General features: G+C 51.5%; 1 protein-coding gene across 2 annotated transcripts in view; it reads right to left on the reverse strand.

Moving 5' to 3' along the window:
* KSR1 (kinase suppressor of ras 1) overlaps positions 1-14,972 on the reverse strand; it is a 61,417-nt gene that overhangs the window by 25,591 nt on the left and 20,854 nt on the right. For both annotated transcript variants that reach the window (XM_054166308.1, XM_054166307.1), the window contains exon 2: positions 5,181-5,321. In XM_054166308.1, coding sequence (XP_054022283.1) covers positions 5,181-5,321 — 141 coding nt within the window. The remainder of the gene's footprint in view (positions 1-5,180; positions 5,322-14,972) is intronic.

A 14,972-nucleotide genomic window follows, 5' to 3' on the forward strand; every position in this document is an offset into this window, starting at 1 on the left:
TCTGGGCTACTCACAAGAAAGCAGGTCTGGGGCAGTGATGCTGAGTGGGGAAGGAGAAAAGTGTCACAAGCCAACAGGAGGCACTACCAAAAAGCAGATACAGTAGAAGCCAAATACATCCCCCAAAGGGAACTGCCATAAAGCAGAGCCCAGCACAGCACTGTTAAATCTGCTCTCTGGTGGCAAAGTTCTGCTCACAGCCAGCAATCACCAGGGTAGGATTTGCCCCTCCCTGGGCTTGACAGTTACCTACTCTAAAAACAGCTTCCTGAAGTTGATTGACTGGAACCCCTGCTCCATGGGGAGCAGGGCTGGTTCAGGCATGTTTCAGAAGATGATAAGGAGATGACTCTCTTCTTAAGTTACTCTGTAAGATGGTGACAAGTTCTCTGTTTCTGGGAAGAACAACAGTAAAGGCAGAGAGGATTTTTTTCCCCCCTGTGTTAGGAAAATAAACCACCAGAGATCTTTTTAATCTCTTCTTTTTGGCAGTATGGCCCAAACACAGAACCCAGTAAAGAGCTCTGCAGGATACTGCTTCCAAGAGCCAAAGAGTGGGGACAACACTGCCCACATCCTCCTTCCTTCCCACTCCCCCTTAATCCTTGACTCCAGCTGTCAAGGGGAAGGACAATCCAGAGCAGTGTATTCCTCTAGGTCCATCTTCAGCATAACTTCTACCCACTGCAGACCACTATGTAGCTTAAATCCATCTTCTGTGCATGTGCTTCCTTGTCCTGGCTTTCTCAGTTCCAATATATCTTTTCCCAGCTCCAGTATCTCTTTTTTCCAGCTCCAGCATCCCTTTTCCCAGCTCCAGTATCTTTCCCCAGCTCCGGTGTCTCTTCTCCCAGCTCCAGAGTCTCTCCCCAGTTCAAGTATCTCTTTTCCCAGCTCAAATCCACCACATTTAACCATTTACTCATCCCTTTCAGTATTAAACTGCACACAGAGTGCTACCCAACCCCCAGCACTCCTAGCCAGGATCAAGGACTGCAGTATTTCCTAGACAACTACTCCCAAAGAGGGCAACAGAACAACCTAAGCCCAGCTCCAAAGCTCAGCCTCCGCCGCGCTAGCCGCGGCTTTGCTGCGATAAACATCTGTCTGGCAACCGATTAGAAGAACGAGTAACAAAGAACCCGAAATAGCACGAGGTGGGGTGGGGGTTCAGAGTTTCCTTACCCCTGTGTGTTTCCAGGGAGCAAACAGGATCGCGACCCCCAAGCTGGCGCTCACCACCTACCTCCGGGTCCGCCAGGTCGGAGCAGCGCAGCGCTCGCACCCCGCGCAGCGTGACCGGCTGCCTGCTCTCCGGGTCCGCAGGACTCCGAGCTGTTGCCCAGCGCCACAAACACTGCATCGTTATTACTCTAATCTCTCCCAGAACTAAAGGATTTTACAAGCAGTCATTATTCCTGTTCAAAATACAGGCTTTCAAAGAGAGAAAGGAGCCCGACGAGGAGGCAGCAATTACACCAGCGAGAGCTTTCGGGCTGCACAATGTCTCCAGCAAAGTCACCGGCAAAAAATAGTCCTCAACCCAGACTAGGGGAGTCAGCAGATACTCTGAATTCGAGCCCCTGCTCTATTTCTGACGGGAGAGCTCGGGAGCTGCTGTGCTTCCCCGCATGGCAGCTTTATTTGGGAGAGGGCTGAGGGGGAGAGAGGGGAGGGCAAGAGGGAGAGAGAAAAAGAGCATTGTTTGTCTAACCCCTGAGCTGAAAAACCGCTGGCAATTAGGCTGCTTTTCAAAGGTGTTATGTCACAGATTAGCACAATCTTGAAATGCTCCCTCCAGCAACACCAGGAATGCAAAGGGAATCAGAACCACTTCAAAAAGCAAAGAAAAAACAACCCCAGAAAAGCCACGAACTTGGCCTTTTCTCCTGCTTTGTACCTAACAAGCAGGGTGCTACAGGACAGCCCTCCACCTGCACCTCCTGCAGCGCGCTGCTCCTCCTCTTTGGACCTCAGAGGGGTCCAGGGAAGGGCTCCGAGACTCTACAGGTACTTGGCAACTTCTCCAACTACCTTCAGAGCCTCAGAGTGTCCAGGAGAGAGGGCTGTGTGCATAATGGGAACACAGCTTTACAGCACCTGTGGGGTTTTCTTCCTCTCTGCAGCACCTTGTGGAAGCACTAAGAAGGAAACCCAGCATAACTCTTTCAGCTTTACAGTGAGCCTTAGAGATGGGAAGTCCTTCCCCAGTGTATTTTGTCCACCAGCCACAGAACACAGGACTGAGTGTCCCTATTTTCCCTGTCTGACTTAGCCAGGCTGCCTAACCACCTCTCTCCCCACTCATGTCGCAGGCAGTGTGCATGAAGCCAAGGGAAACCATTGCACATTTCTTAATACCTAACCTATTAAATCTGCCTCTGTCAGTGATTTCCATTTGAAAGCACTCAGCTGAAATGCAGTTCACATGCTGGATGAAATCCTAAGCAACAGCAACAACCCCACGACAGCTCCAACGCTCCTGAAAGGCATCTGACCACAGACATCACTGCACTGCCTGCTGCTGTCCCAGACACCAACGTTGGCTGTTTTCTAAGCAGTGGAAGAACAGAACAGCCACCACAAAATCACTGCAAGAAGAGAGCAATGAGGTTTTTTTAGCTCAGCTGCTTGGCTAGTGATAGGATGAGGGGCAATGGCTTCAAACTAGAGAGGAGCAGATTAAGATTGGATCTTAGGAACAGGTTTTTTTTACTAAGAGGGTGGTGGAACACTGGAACAGGTTGCCCAGGGAGCTGGTTGGGACCCCATCCATGGAGATACTAAAGGTGAGGCTCGACAGGGCTCTGGACAGCCTGATCTAGTTGAGGATGTCCCTGCTGAATTAGGGGGGTTGGACTGGATGAGCTTCAGAGGTCCCTTCCAACCCAGACCATTCTATAATAGAATAGAGTAGAATAGAATAGACCAGGTTGGAAAAGACCTTAGAGATCACCAAGTCCAACCTATCACCCAGCACCATCTGATCAACTCAACCATGGCACCAAGTGCCTCATCCAGGCTCTTCCTAAACACCTCCAGTGATGGTGACTCCACCACCTCCCTGGGCAGCACATCCCAATGGCCAATCTCTCTTTCTGTGAAGAATTTCTTTCTAACATCCAGCCTGAACCTCCCCTGGCACAGCTTAAGACTGTGTCCTCTTGCTCTGGTGCTGGGTGCCTGGGAGAAGAGACCAACCCCCACCTGGCTACAACCTCCCTTCAGGTAGTTGTAGAGAGCAAGGTCTCCCCTGAGCCTCCTCTGCACAGCTTTCCAAAACTCACCCTGCATTTGGGATCACAAGAGGGATGTGAATGCTTTGTGCACCTCTCATGCTCCTGTCCCAGGGCACAGAAGGGGCACAGCTCATGGCCCTGGTCAGTGCTGGAGACAGGGCAGCAAGAGTGCACGGATCAAAATAAAGAGCTGGAAAATGTTGTCTTCCTGCCTTAGAACAAACTTGAATTTGTTCACCTTTTTTTTTCAGTGACCACACGTAGGGAAGGGCAGTCTGAAGCCCCTTTGCTCCCTGAATTAGCAGGCTGTGGCAGATTTGAACTGTCTGCCTCCCTCCCCCTCTTCTCCACCCTTTCTCTTCACCTCTTCCCTTCCCCCAGTTCTGCAGGCATCAGGAAGGTTTTTAAAAAGAGCTACAAAGACATTCTTTGAGGCTCAGGCAATTCCAGTAACCTTAGAAACCAACAATAGTTGGTAGCCTGGCAGTTTGGCCACAGCACCAGGCAGCTTTTCTGCTCTCTCATTGTCACTGCTGCACCTTGAGCTCTGCTACCCAAAACCTGGCTGGGCTGACGGTAAATCCAGCGCCACAATCAAAATGAAGGGTAGGGAACAGAAGGCACAACTGGGCCCTGAGCTCAGCCTGTTTCACCAGGGGCTGCTTAGTTACATCAGCACCAAGCTGGAATCACTTTGATGAAAATCTGCTGAATTTTTCACTCAGGCAGATTGCTGCTGAAGTTGGAGAATTTTTGCTGGTGTCAGGATCAAAGGAAGCTAAATGGGAACACTGTGATCTGGCCTGCAGAGCCAAAAGTGGGGGGAAGAGTGGAAAAAAACCCTCTTCTGTTTTGTTTAGCCACTAGTGGACTAAGCTCTACTTACACTGCCATTAATGTAACGCTGGAGTGTCCCCAGAGCAGGACAGCACAGGACAGGGACAGTCCAGTTCCACTGATGTCAGTGGCCTGCAGTCCCCAGTAACCACCTAAACACAGCTGGGGTTTCAGGCTCCTCTTCAAGAAAGGAAAAATGTGTTGGCTCCTCTGGTCAGAGGGATGAGAATATTCTGTGCACTAAAGAGGCTCCCAGTGATTTGCATGTTAAGAATGAAAGTGTAAAGATCAGAAGGAGCCTTGGCCTGTGAGCACGACGCTGGCCACCACACAGCCCACCACAGGAGGGTTATTTATTCCATTCCTTTACACTGATGCAATGCTCACTGGTATCAGTTTGAAGCAGAGCTCTCCTCAGGGCTGGGTGAGTGTGTGTGTGGATAAAATGAAAAAAAAACCCTCCCTGGTTTCTGTGCCAAGACTCCTACCCCCACTCAAAACCCAGATTACAATCTCCCTGCCCACCACTGGGCTGCAGCTCCCTTGGCATCGAGTGCTCTGTCAGGCTACACAATTTCAGAGCCATCAGCCTGGGCCAGACTTGTAAAGCCTGACTTCTTTTGCTGGTCTGTTTCAAGGGAGAGCTGTTGGCTCTTTTGGGATCCCAGGGAGCTCTCATTGTGGCATGCAGGGTTCAGAGACAGGCTGTAAGGACTCAGCCTTTTCAGTAATGTTTTGGATATGTCCCCACACAGAGCTGGAACCCCTGGTCTTCTTTTTGGCTGGTACTGGACACAGGCCATGGCATGGTGCAGGAGGTTATTTTCTAGAAGGTAGGCAGTGATGAAGTTCTGAGCATGACACCAGAGCTAGCAGGCAGAAGGATAGGAGGTCCTGGTAATGCAGCACCTTTGTCTCATCCTGAGCCATAGGTGGGAGGTGTTGCTTCAGATGCTGTGAGGAGAAGAGCTACAGATTGAGAGGAGGACAAAGGGAAGGGAGTACCTCAGCACTCCTGGGAGAGGGCAGGCAGCTGGGAATGTCTTGAAAGAGCAGAAGGGTTCTGTGCTGAGGGTTCTGTGCTGAGGGTTGTCTTCCCCTTACCTGTACAACCTCTTTCCTGACATTGACGATGTCCAGCCAGTCGTGGAACCGTGGGTAGCTGTTGAGCTCAGCTGTCCTGTCGTGCAGGGGCACACTCAGCTTGCACTGACGCTGCCTGTGGATGTAGTCAATCAGTTTCACCTGTTGGGAGCCAGAAAGGAAAGAGTTAAGTTCCTGGGGTGCGGTGTCAGCTTCGCAGGCGCTGTGTACGGCACCTGGCCGAGGGGGACGCTGGCCTGTGAGTGGGGCTCACCGGAGGTGTTGGGTAGGATGATCTTAGAGGTCTTTTCCAGCTGTAATGGTTCTATGGTTCTATAAAGGCTACACTCTGCAAGCACTCAGGGAAGGTCAGGCACGGCCCTCACACCAAGCATCTTCCCTCCTCAGCATCTCAGCACAAGGCAGGACCTTGCAGGACCATCCCTGCAGGACTCCTCTCTACACTCCTATCAGCAAAAGTTCTGTGCAGCAGCTGGGTTGGCTGAGGGCTTTGTTTGATCTGACTCCTCACAACTCTCAGGCATAGGAAGCTTGCTTCTGTCCACACATCTCTAAGTTCAGACAACAGAGCCATGAAGTTTGAGGTTTATCAGAAGCTGGGTTGATACAGCAGCGACTCAAACCCTTCATGCAATGCAAACACAAATGCAAAGCAGTGCCACTGCTAGGAGAGGCAGCTGTGCAGCAACAGGACTGCTGTGTCCTGGAAGACTCAGCCAGCCCTTGGCACTCACCCTGTGGCCATTCAGCTGGAGCCAGAGGAACCTTTTAACCATAACTTCCTAATGTGGCTTTGGAGCATAAGACCTAAAAGAAATCACCTTGGAAATCCCACCCCACTGCCCTCAGTCTCAGTACCTCTTTCTATAAAAAGGGGATGAGAGTGCTTCCTTTTTCCCACCCTTTGCCTGCCCTCTCTAGTCAGACCCCAGGGGCAGGGCAGGTCCCCGTGGGCAGCCCCGGCTCTGCCAAAGGCAGCCATGCTCCAAAGGGTCTGGGGATGGGCTCAGCAGAGGCCTGGCCACCACCACCAGCCATGCTCCTCTGCCTGTGCTCTGTGCCAAGTGCAGACACATCAGCTGGCTCCCTCAGCACGGTGCCATATGCCACTGTGACTGCTGCAGCCTGGACTGCCTGTGCCCTGCTCGTGGACTTGCCCTCAGCTGTACTCTCCTATGCAGCTGCACCTTGGAGTAAGATGTCTGTGGAGTATGTGTGCTCTGTTCCCTCAGAGTTATCTCAGGCCATGCAAGGGCACATCTGGTGTCATCAGCTGCCTTAGTCATGACCTTCTGCTCTCTCCCTGTCACACGTATTTTCCCTTAGCTCTCCTGTTCAGCCAGGTCAGAAGTGACCTCAGAGATGCTCTTCCAAGTACTCTCCTTCTAAGTACTTGGTTTCGGTTTTTTTCTGCTTCCCCACCTCCTGGCTTTGTATCACACACATCCTGCCCTGGCACTGCCAGCAGGCCCATGTTAGACACAGCACAGCTCTGCAGATCCTCCTGGCCACTGCAGGCAAGTCTGAGGACAGCTGGAGGTACCCCCAGCAAGGAGGATGGGCTGGAAACGTCTCCTACAGTCAAAGCAACTGCCCCACAGGGCAGACCGAACCCTGCCATGGGTCTTGGCTGTGCCTTTTGCCTTACCTATCCTAAACATCTGATTTTAACAGGCAAGACCTACATTCTCATCATCAGGGCTTCATTCTGCTCAGGATACTTGGTTCTGCTCTTGCTGTCTCCAAATGTATCATGTCTGCATCCTTTTTCCCTCAGAAGCCATTAGGGAGGCAGAGATTAGAATGAGAAAGAAGGACCTTGCCGTGGGCAAAGACAGGAACAGGACAGCCAAAGCCCTGACAGAGCGTGGGGAGCACATCTGCCCTTCTTCTCCACAAAGAATGGATCTTAGCAGCCCACAGGCTAGAAGTGAAGTTAAAAAGAACAGGCTGGGATTGGGAATGGGAGCAATAGGAGCAACGAAGAAGTGGTGTGAATAGCGGGAAGAGGCAGAAAGAAGAGGTTGCAGGAAGCTTGAGGACTACTCAATAGCCTCCAACTTGCCAGAAATCAGCCTACATAAATCACAAATAGCTTCCTAGCCATGCAGCAGATATGTCATGGAAAGGAGAAGGAAGAGAGAAATCACCCAAGCCTTCCCTTTGTCTGGAGGCAGTTCCAAGCAAGGTTCAATGCTGATATGCTCCCTGAGACACAAACTGCAGCCACAAAGCCCAGCCAAAGGCAAACAAGTCAGCTGCATGCTTGTAAGCCACAGTATGGAGAATTCCCAGGGTGCTGAGGAACCTTACTGCTTCTTCCCAGGGTCACCTCACCCCTTCCCCATTCCTGGGCACACTTCAGGGCTGCTGAGCAGCTGGGGAAAGCAGCAAGCTGCAGAGTGATCTGGAAAGTGGCAGAGCCAGGTGTGGCAGGAGGGGGTACACAAGTGGCAGCTTGGCTCCTCAGTCACCTCTTCTCTGAGTGCAGGGTCTCCCAGCAGGCAAGGCTCCTTTTCTGGGAAGAAGGCTGAGACATCAGCATCCTCTCTAAAGCCAGAGCTCCACTTAGTTCTATGCAGCACTAATCTTATGCAAATGCCCTCGAAGTAGCACATGGCCCAGTAGAAAGCAGGGAACTGCAAGCACTGACAGTGGCAAGAAAGGGTGTGGGAATCTGTTCCCAAAACCACCGTGGAAGGCAAGGAGGTTTTAGCAGCTATTTATAAACAAATCAAAAAAATGACAAATTAAGTCCAAGAAGTCATCATCCACATTAGGCATGCCCCACATCATCCTGCTGCACTCTGCAGCATCACGAGGCCAGCGTGCTGCTTTGAGGAAGGACATTCTTGAAGCACAGTCACCGCTCTTGCATCCCCCACGACATTCTCACCAGTCTCAGTGTAACGCCAGGAGCACCACATGCAATGAGTCAGAGAGCAGCTTTCTGCTCCAGGGAGCTGGGCTCCACTCCTAGCCCTGCCACTGACCTGCTGTCTGACCATCAGCAGATTCAGTCCTCTGCCTCCTCTTGCACGCTGCCCGCGGCTCTGCCTGCCCGTGCTGCACAGCCCCCCTGCAGCAGGGGCTGTCTTCTGCTATTTTCATACAGCTTCAAAACACATGGGCTCAAATATTTTCGCTTGACAAGTCTCATCCAGAGCATGAAGTCCTCAAAGGACGCTGCTGGAAGGTGCAGCACAGATTTCAATGTCAACCTTTCCTTCTTTGTCAGGATAGAACAGAAACACAGCCCAGAAACTGGGGAAGCAGGCTGCCAGCACAGATCTGGGTATCTCAGGATTGCCAAGCCTGGTTTTCCCAGGACAGCTCCTTCACATTTGCTCCTCAAGTCCCAATTTGTTTTCCCCTAGCCCTATAAATAGTGCCTCTGCATTCTCTTCCCACCCTACATGCACCACGCTTCTCCCCTAGGATGAATTTCATTTTGCTATTTCCTGCCCAGACTCTTAGCTGAACTAGAGGGCTTGGCTCTAATAGCTGAGCTGTTGCAAAACCCTTTTCTGAGAATATAATAAAACTTCTGGGCTCAGTGACGCAGATGAAAACCCACAAACAACATGCAGGTCTCCAACCACAGCCTAGACCAAGAGATAAAGCCAATAGTAAGCTGCTCGCTGCCTGCATGCCGAACAGCACAACCTACTCATCACAAATGGCAAACCCCACAACAGAAGCAGCGGTACCCAACTGCCTGAAAGCCACAGAGATGGGAAAGAGCAAGAGCAGAGACAGGATATGGAGCAGCTGGAGGGAAGTGCTGGTCACAGGGAGCTCCAGCAGAGCCCTGCCTGCAGGAGCTGGCGGCCAGGACGCTCAGCTCCTCATCGCTCTGACTGCACACGCCTCAAGGTGTGCTCCTGGATGCAGGGCTAGCTCCTCCTTCCAGAACTTTCTAAGTCAATATCCCTCGAGAGCAGATGTGAGCGGCAAGCCCAAGATGTTTAGGACAAAACTGCCAAGCTTGTACTTCTTTTAATTTATTTACACAAGATAAACAGCAGCTCTCTGGAGATCCAAGGCTGCCTGTGCCCCTGACCTCCGGCCAGCAGCTGGGAGTTTAAAGGAGGATGAACAGAAACCACCCTACAAGCTCTTCAGTTGCACTTCTGCAGCCATGGCACAAACAATGGCATCTGTCAAACGAGTTCACTGCCATCAGGGTGCAAACCTCAGGAGCCCTTGGCAAGCAAGGAGATACTGCAAGGGTGAGTTGGAAGAAGTCAGTATTCCAACTGCAGCCTAAGTATTTCTGACCTCTGGTAATTGACAGGAACTCACATTCTGACTTCCTTTGGCAGAGGAGGTTAATAGTCAAGGTCCCTAAAGAGAGGAATTAAGCTTCATGCATTTGGGGGTCAGCTGGCTCTCAGCTTCTTGTCAGTTATGTTTTATTCATGTTTGGAGAAGTGGCATCTTGCTGCAGAAGGCAAGGCAAGGCAAGTGCATGACGCCCACTGCAGCTTTTGCACTTGGCCAGACCCCAGTCACTCTGAATTCAATGAATTGCTCCAAGCAAACAGGGAGAAAGGAGCAGAGGACACAAGAGTTTGGTTTTTCTGAAGTCTTCCCTGGCTGGCTCTCAATGCACACATCTTGGAACACCCCAGGAATGCAGCCACAGGAGTGATTTTCACTTCACAGAGAAAGGCAAAACTGAGGCACAGAATGGAAGCTGTACTTTAAGCGAGGTGGGGAGAGGCAGGGGGACTCAGAGAGGGCTCTGCCAGGCCAAAGTGCCAGCTGAGATTTCTTCAGAACATCAACAAGTTTGATTCATGCATTTCACAACCACACGCTCTCAGCTCTTTCGCAACGCTGACAGCGTTCTGCTCCCTGATGCCTGCAGCTCCTCCTGACGACTTGAAACATACGCAGTGTTTAGGAGAGAGGGGGTTGCAATACCCCAAACAAACAACTGCCATTATTTAGTCAACAAATCAAGCACATGTTCAAAAGCAGCTTCTATTTCTCCTGTCCCAGGAGATGAAATCTCATGGAGTCTGGCAGCACTTGAGAAGATGATCAATAGGAGCTGACACCAACACTTCCAAGCCTACAACCACTTACTGCCTTGCAATTTAACAAGCCAGTGCCTGAAAAGGACCAGATCAATGGATGACCCAGCTCTTGCATGTGGCTAAGAGAAATGTAAATCATCCATCTTCCTTCAGACAGGAATTAATCAGGAAGGAACTCCTCTATTAACCTCCTGCCAAGAACAGGACCCAGAGGGCAAGGGAGCACTCCCTGAAGCATCAGGCAATAGCTGCTGCTGCAGAAGGATGCTGCACTGGCTGGAATGGTATCTAGGACAGTGAGGGAGCTTCTGCATCTCTGCCTCCTGAAACTTTCTAACTCAGTTTATCTGCATGGGACACTGGGGAAGGTAAGAGGAGTCCTTTTAGGGCATCCAGTGACAGAGGATTCACTTCACACCTTTAGGTGACTCTTACTTATTTTCCCCAGTGCCATGACACAGACAAACCCTAAGCCAGGCCAAAAAAAACCCAAACTTTGAGCAACCTGAGCACTGAGGAGAGCATAACAAGGTCAGAATCTGACTCGCCAGATTTGCCTCTGAAGTCACACTCAGCAGCCATGTGAGAAACTGATAAAGATCTCAGCAGCCATCGGGGGACCAGCAGCAGTGTGAGTGTACTTCAGGGCACCGTTTTCAAAGTCATCTGAGTTACAGCAGAAAAAAGGTGCAACTGAGTTGATCCATGCAAAGGCAAGAACAAGCGTTTCACTCCTGCACAGCAAGCTCTTCGGCATGCAAGGCTGCTTGCTCTGAGGTGTGGGAGCTGAGGGCTGGGACAGAGCCGGCACAAGAGCTGGGGAAGCTGAGGGCTGGGACAGAGCCGGCACAAGAGCTGGGGAAGCTGAGGGCTGGGACAGAGCCGCCACAAGAGCTGGGGAAGCTGAAGGCTGGGACAGAGCCGGCACAAGAGCTGGGGAAGCTGAGGGCTGGGACAGAGCCGGCACAAGAGCTGGGGAAGCTGAGGGCTGGGACAGAGCCGCCACAAGAGCTGGGGAAGCTGAGGGCTGGGACAGAGCCGCCACAAGAGCTGGGGAAGCTGAGGGCTGGGACAGAGCCGCCACAAGAGCTGGGGAAGCTGAGGGCTGGGACAGAGCCGCCACAAGAGCTGGGGAAGCTGAGGGCTGGGACAGAGCCGCCACAAGAGCTGGGGAAGCTGAGGGCTGGGACAGAGCCGCCACAAGAGCTGGGGAAGCTGAGGGCTGGGACAGAGCCGGCACAAGAGCTGGGGAAGCTGAGGGCTGGGACAGAGCCGGCACAAGAGCTGGGGAAGCCCCTGTGCAGACGCCAGCACAAGTGGACACCTCCTGAGCTGCCATGCACGGTGCACAGCGCAACTCCCTTGCCCTGCAGCGAGGGCAAAGGCAGCACTGCAGAGGCAGGGCTGTTGCTGCTCTGCCTCGGATTCCCATCTTGGAAGGGGCCATAAGAGCAGACCACCTTTCTGGGTTTTGAAAGGATGACCACAACAGAGAGAAGAGCCCCTGGATAGCGCTGTAACAGGGCAGGGATACTGAGCTGGTGGAAAGCATCAGAAGTGCTGGATGGCTTCTCCAGGCAGGAGGGAAATGCAGCACGGCACAGTGTGTCTGGAGCAGGACATTCCCTGCTGTCCAGCACTTAAGGCAATCAGAGACTGTGATCAGATCAGAACCTGAGCTTCTCCAGGGACAGAGAAGACCCAAAGAAAGACACCAGGACAAAGTGCCTGACCAGAGGGGACAACAACAGAGCCAAAGAATCACTCTGTGGAAATAGTGCTGAGGTTTCCCTGCTCCGTCCTGCAAACCGTGCATGGAGCCAGGAGCAGACAGATGGAGGATCACAAGACAGAGCTTCTAGCCTCAGCTCTGCCCAGAATCTGCAGACACAGGACAGAGCCTTCAGTCCCAGCCATCCTAACAGTTCTGGTTCAAAGCCAGGTCTGCAGCGCCCTTCAAGTAACAACAAACCAACTGTCTTCACAGCTCCTGTAGCCACACAACCAACGCTGAGCTCTTCCTTTGATGAACTTAAACTTTAAGCAGCTGACTCATTTGAGTGCCCCCAGCTAGCTGAACTGTTATCATCTGATCAGAGCATCTCTGAGCAGCAACTGAAGGCTCAGAAGTTCTCATTTCCCCCTCCGCGTTCACAGAACCAGCTTGTGGTGCACAGAGGCACAGAGATACCTTGAAGCGATGTGGATTGTTCCCCTTCCAGTGTAGACAGAGCTAAACCAATGCCTGCTTTTGACTGGTTTAAACCCAAATGTGCCTAGGGGAAGGGAGAGAGTGGGTCTGTACCCTTTTACCATGACATATGTTCATTTAGCAGCGAGAAAACAGCCAAACCTGTTCAGGGAACATTTCGTTCGACCACACAGAGAGCCATCCTTCCCATCTGTGCTGTCATTAGGAACACTCAGAGGGTGCAGGATTCAGCTGCAGAGTCTTATCAGCTCACAAACTTCAAAGCTACCTCCAGGTCAGCATGGAATTCAAACAGGCTCCTTTTAAGGCAAGCACAAGAGCTGCACAGGAGCCAAAGACACAACCCAAAATTAGAAGGAGATGGAAAAAAACAACCCCAAAGCAAACAAACAAATAAGCAAACAAACAAACAAGAACCCAACCACCACAAACCCACAAGCAAATAAAAACCAAAACCCAAAGAAACAAACAAAGCCTTTCAAGGAATTGTTTGTGTCCTAACAGATGAAGTCATCACTCCATTTCTCACCTCAAAGCCAGCAGAACTGAATCCACTCAGGGATGACATTGGCCGTGGCTCTTCACCAGCTACAGCTGAGCAAGGCCAAGCCAGCAGATGAAACATTACAAAGAAGGATCTGGTAGCAGACTCATTTGTTCATGTGAGATGGCACCTGAGGAAAGGAGCTCACACCCCCATCAGGCACTGCCCTGCAGGCAGTGGAACTTACACTCTCTTCCCTGAACCCAGCTGACTCACTCAGCACAGATGTGTGAGCAGGACTCCAGCCCAAGATGTGAGGCCTGAAACAGGAGCCAGAGGAGTTGCTTCCTGGGGTCTGCCTCCTGTTCACCTCTCCACTGGCTGCACAAGTGCAGTGGCACACCAGCTACTGCTATGCTGGACCCCTTTGACAAGGACAGCTGAGAGAACAGTGCCACAGCTTTGTGTGCCCAAACCAACTGAGGGGCATCCCCACACTCCCAAGAGCCCACATGGCAGCAGCTTGTTAAAAATGAGAGAGAGGAAGAAAGATTAAAACTCATTTGCAGAAAGTGAAGGAGCAGCTCTAGAAGCAGGTCACAAGAGCCTAACTTGGTCCTCTGGTCATGGCAGCACTGACTGTGATGGAGCTTCCAGAAAGAAGAGGGAATAAGAAGGATGACACAGATGGGGATGCACACTCTGGGGGTACCACCATGCCAGGGGGAGGAAGCTGTGCTAGCTCACATCAGCTGAGGGTCTGTGCATGGAGTTTGGGAGCCAGCTGGGCTTGCAGCAGGTTCTGCACTGAAACAGCCTGCTGCTTCCTGTGGAACCTGGGGGTCTGGGCTGGCTGAGGGTCTTTGGGCTTGGCTCAGAAAAGAAGAGGAAATGCATTTCTCAATGCATTGCTAAAGAAGCCCTGTCCAACAGGAGCCAGCAGGAGAGTGCAGGGACAAGGTATGCTCTGGGGAACAAAAAACTAAAAAGCCTTGAGAGAGATTGGTAACTAAAAGCAGAGAGAGGTGGTGGGACAGGGAGAGACCCAGCACCAGATGGATGGATTTTCCTTTGAAGCTTCAGTCATGCCTGAGGCTGACACAATAGCCACTGCCCAAACACTACAGTATGTTATTTCTGCTTTGTCAGATGATGCAGACAGCATCATTTCTGGGTCACTTGGAGGCCACATACCACTCTTTTCTCTTCCCTCCTTTCTTTTTCACAATCCCAGCAACTGAGAGCTGGAAACACTCTGCTGAGGCCTCCCCAGCAAAGAGTGGGAGGACGAAACTGCACAACCAAGTGGTTCCATGTGCCTGATAACATGATTCTCTGCAAAGATTTCATCCTAGGGAGGCAACTGAACCTAATGCAGCTACAGGAGCAGTGCTCAGCTTAAACGTGTAAGATTTCACACCCACTGAGCACTAAAAATGAAAGCCCTCCCCCTTCCTTTGTGACCTGGGGACATGCAACTGCACCAGACTGACTGAGAGCACTCTAGAAGGCTAGAAACTGTACTTAGCTCTTGCTGAGCACAACCCTGCTGCTGCCACATCACATCTGCAGCTCAGCCTCCTCTCAGCTCAGACTTGTCTCCAGCACTCAGCGAGCATCATTAGCTCACCCAACCAGTAGCTTAGCCATGCCTCACCAGGCTTAACTCTGCTTCCACATGGAGCACAGGAAGACCACTACATCCTCTTGCACAGAGCATATACCAAAGGCTACCACTACTCCAAAGGGGCCTACAGACCTGATAAGGTTTCCCATCCACTCATTAAATCAGTGCCTGTGCCTTTTGGCAGGCTTATGAAGCTACCCTGCTCTGGAGAGTACTTCTGTCCAAGCACAGCACTCCTCCTGTGCTCACTTATCTGAGCCCCTCCACAGGGTCCCCAGATCCTGTATCTGTTCACATGCAGCTAAATCTCAAACAGCTCAAAGTGAAAGAGTATCATGAACAGTACAGGACCTGGTCCTCAACAGCTAAGGCTTCCCAAAGCCTAAGTCAACAGAGTCTTGTCCTTCAACCAAGGTCTTAGTAA

This window comes from Dryobates pubescens, chromosome 13 (genome assembly GCF_014839835.1).
Source record: "Dryobates pubescens isolate bDryPub1 chromosome 13, bDryPub1.pri, whole genome shotgun sequence".
NCBI classification, from domain to species: Eukaryota; Metazoa; Chordata; class Aves; order Piciformes; family Picidae; genus Dryobates; species Dryobates pubescens.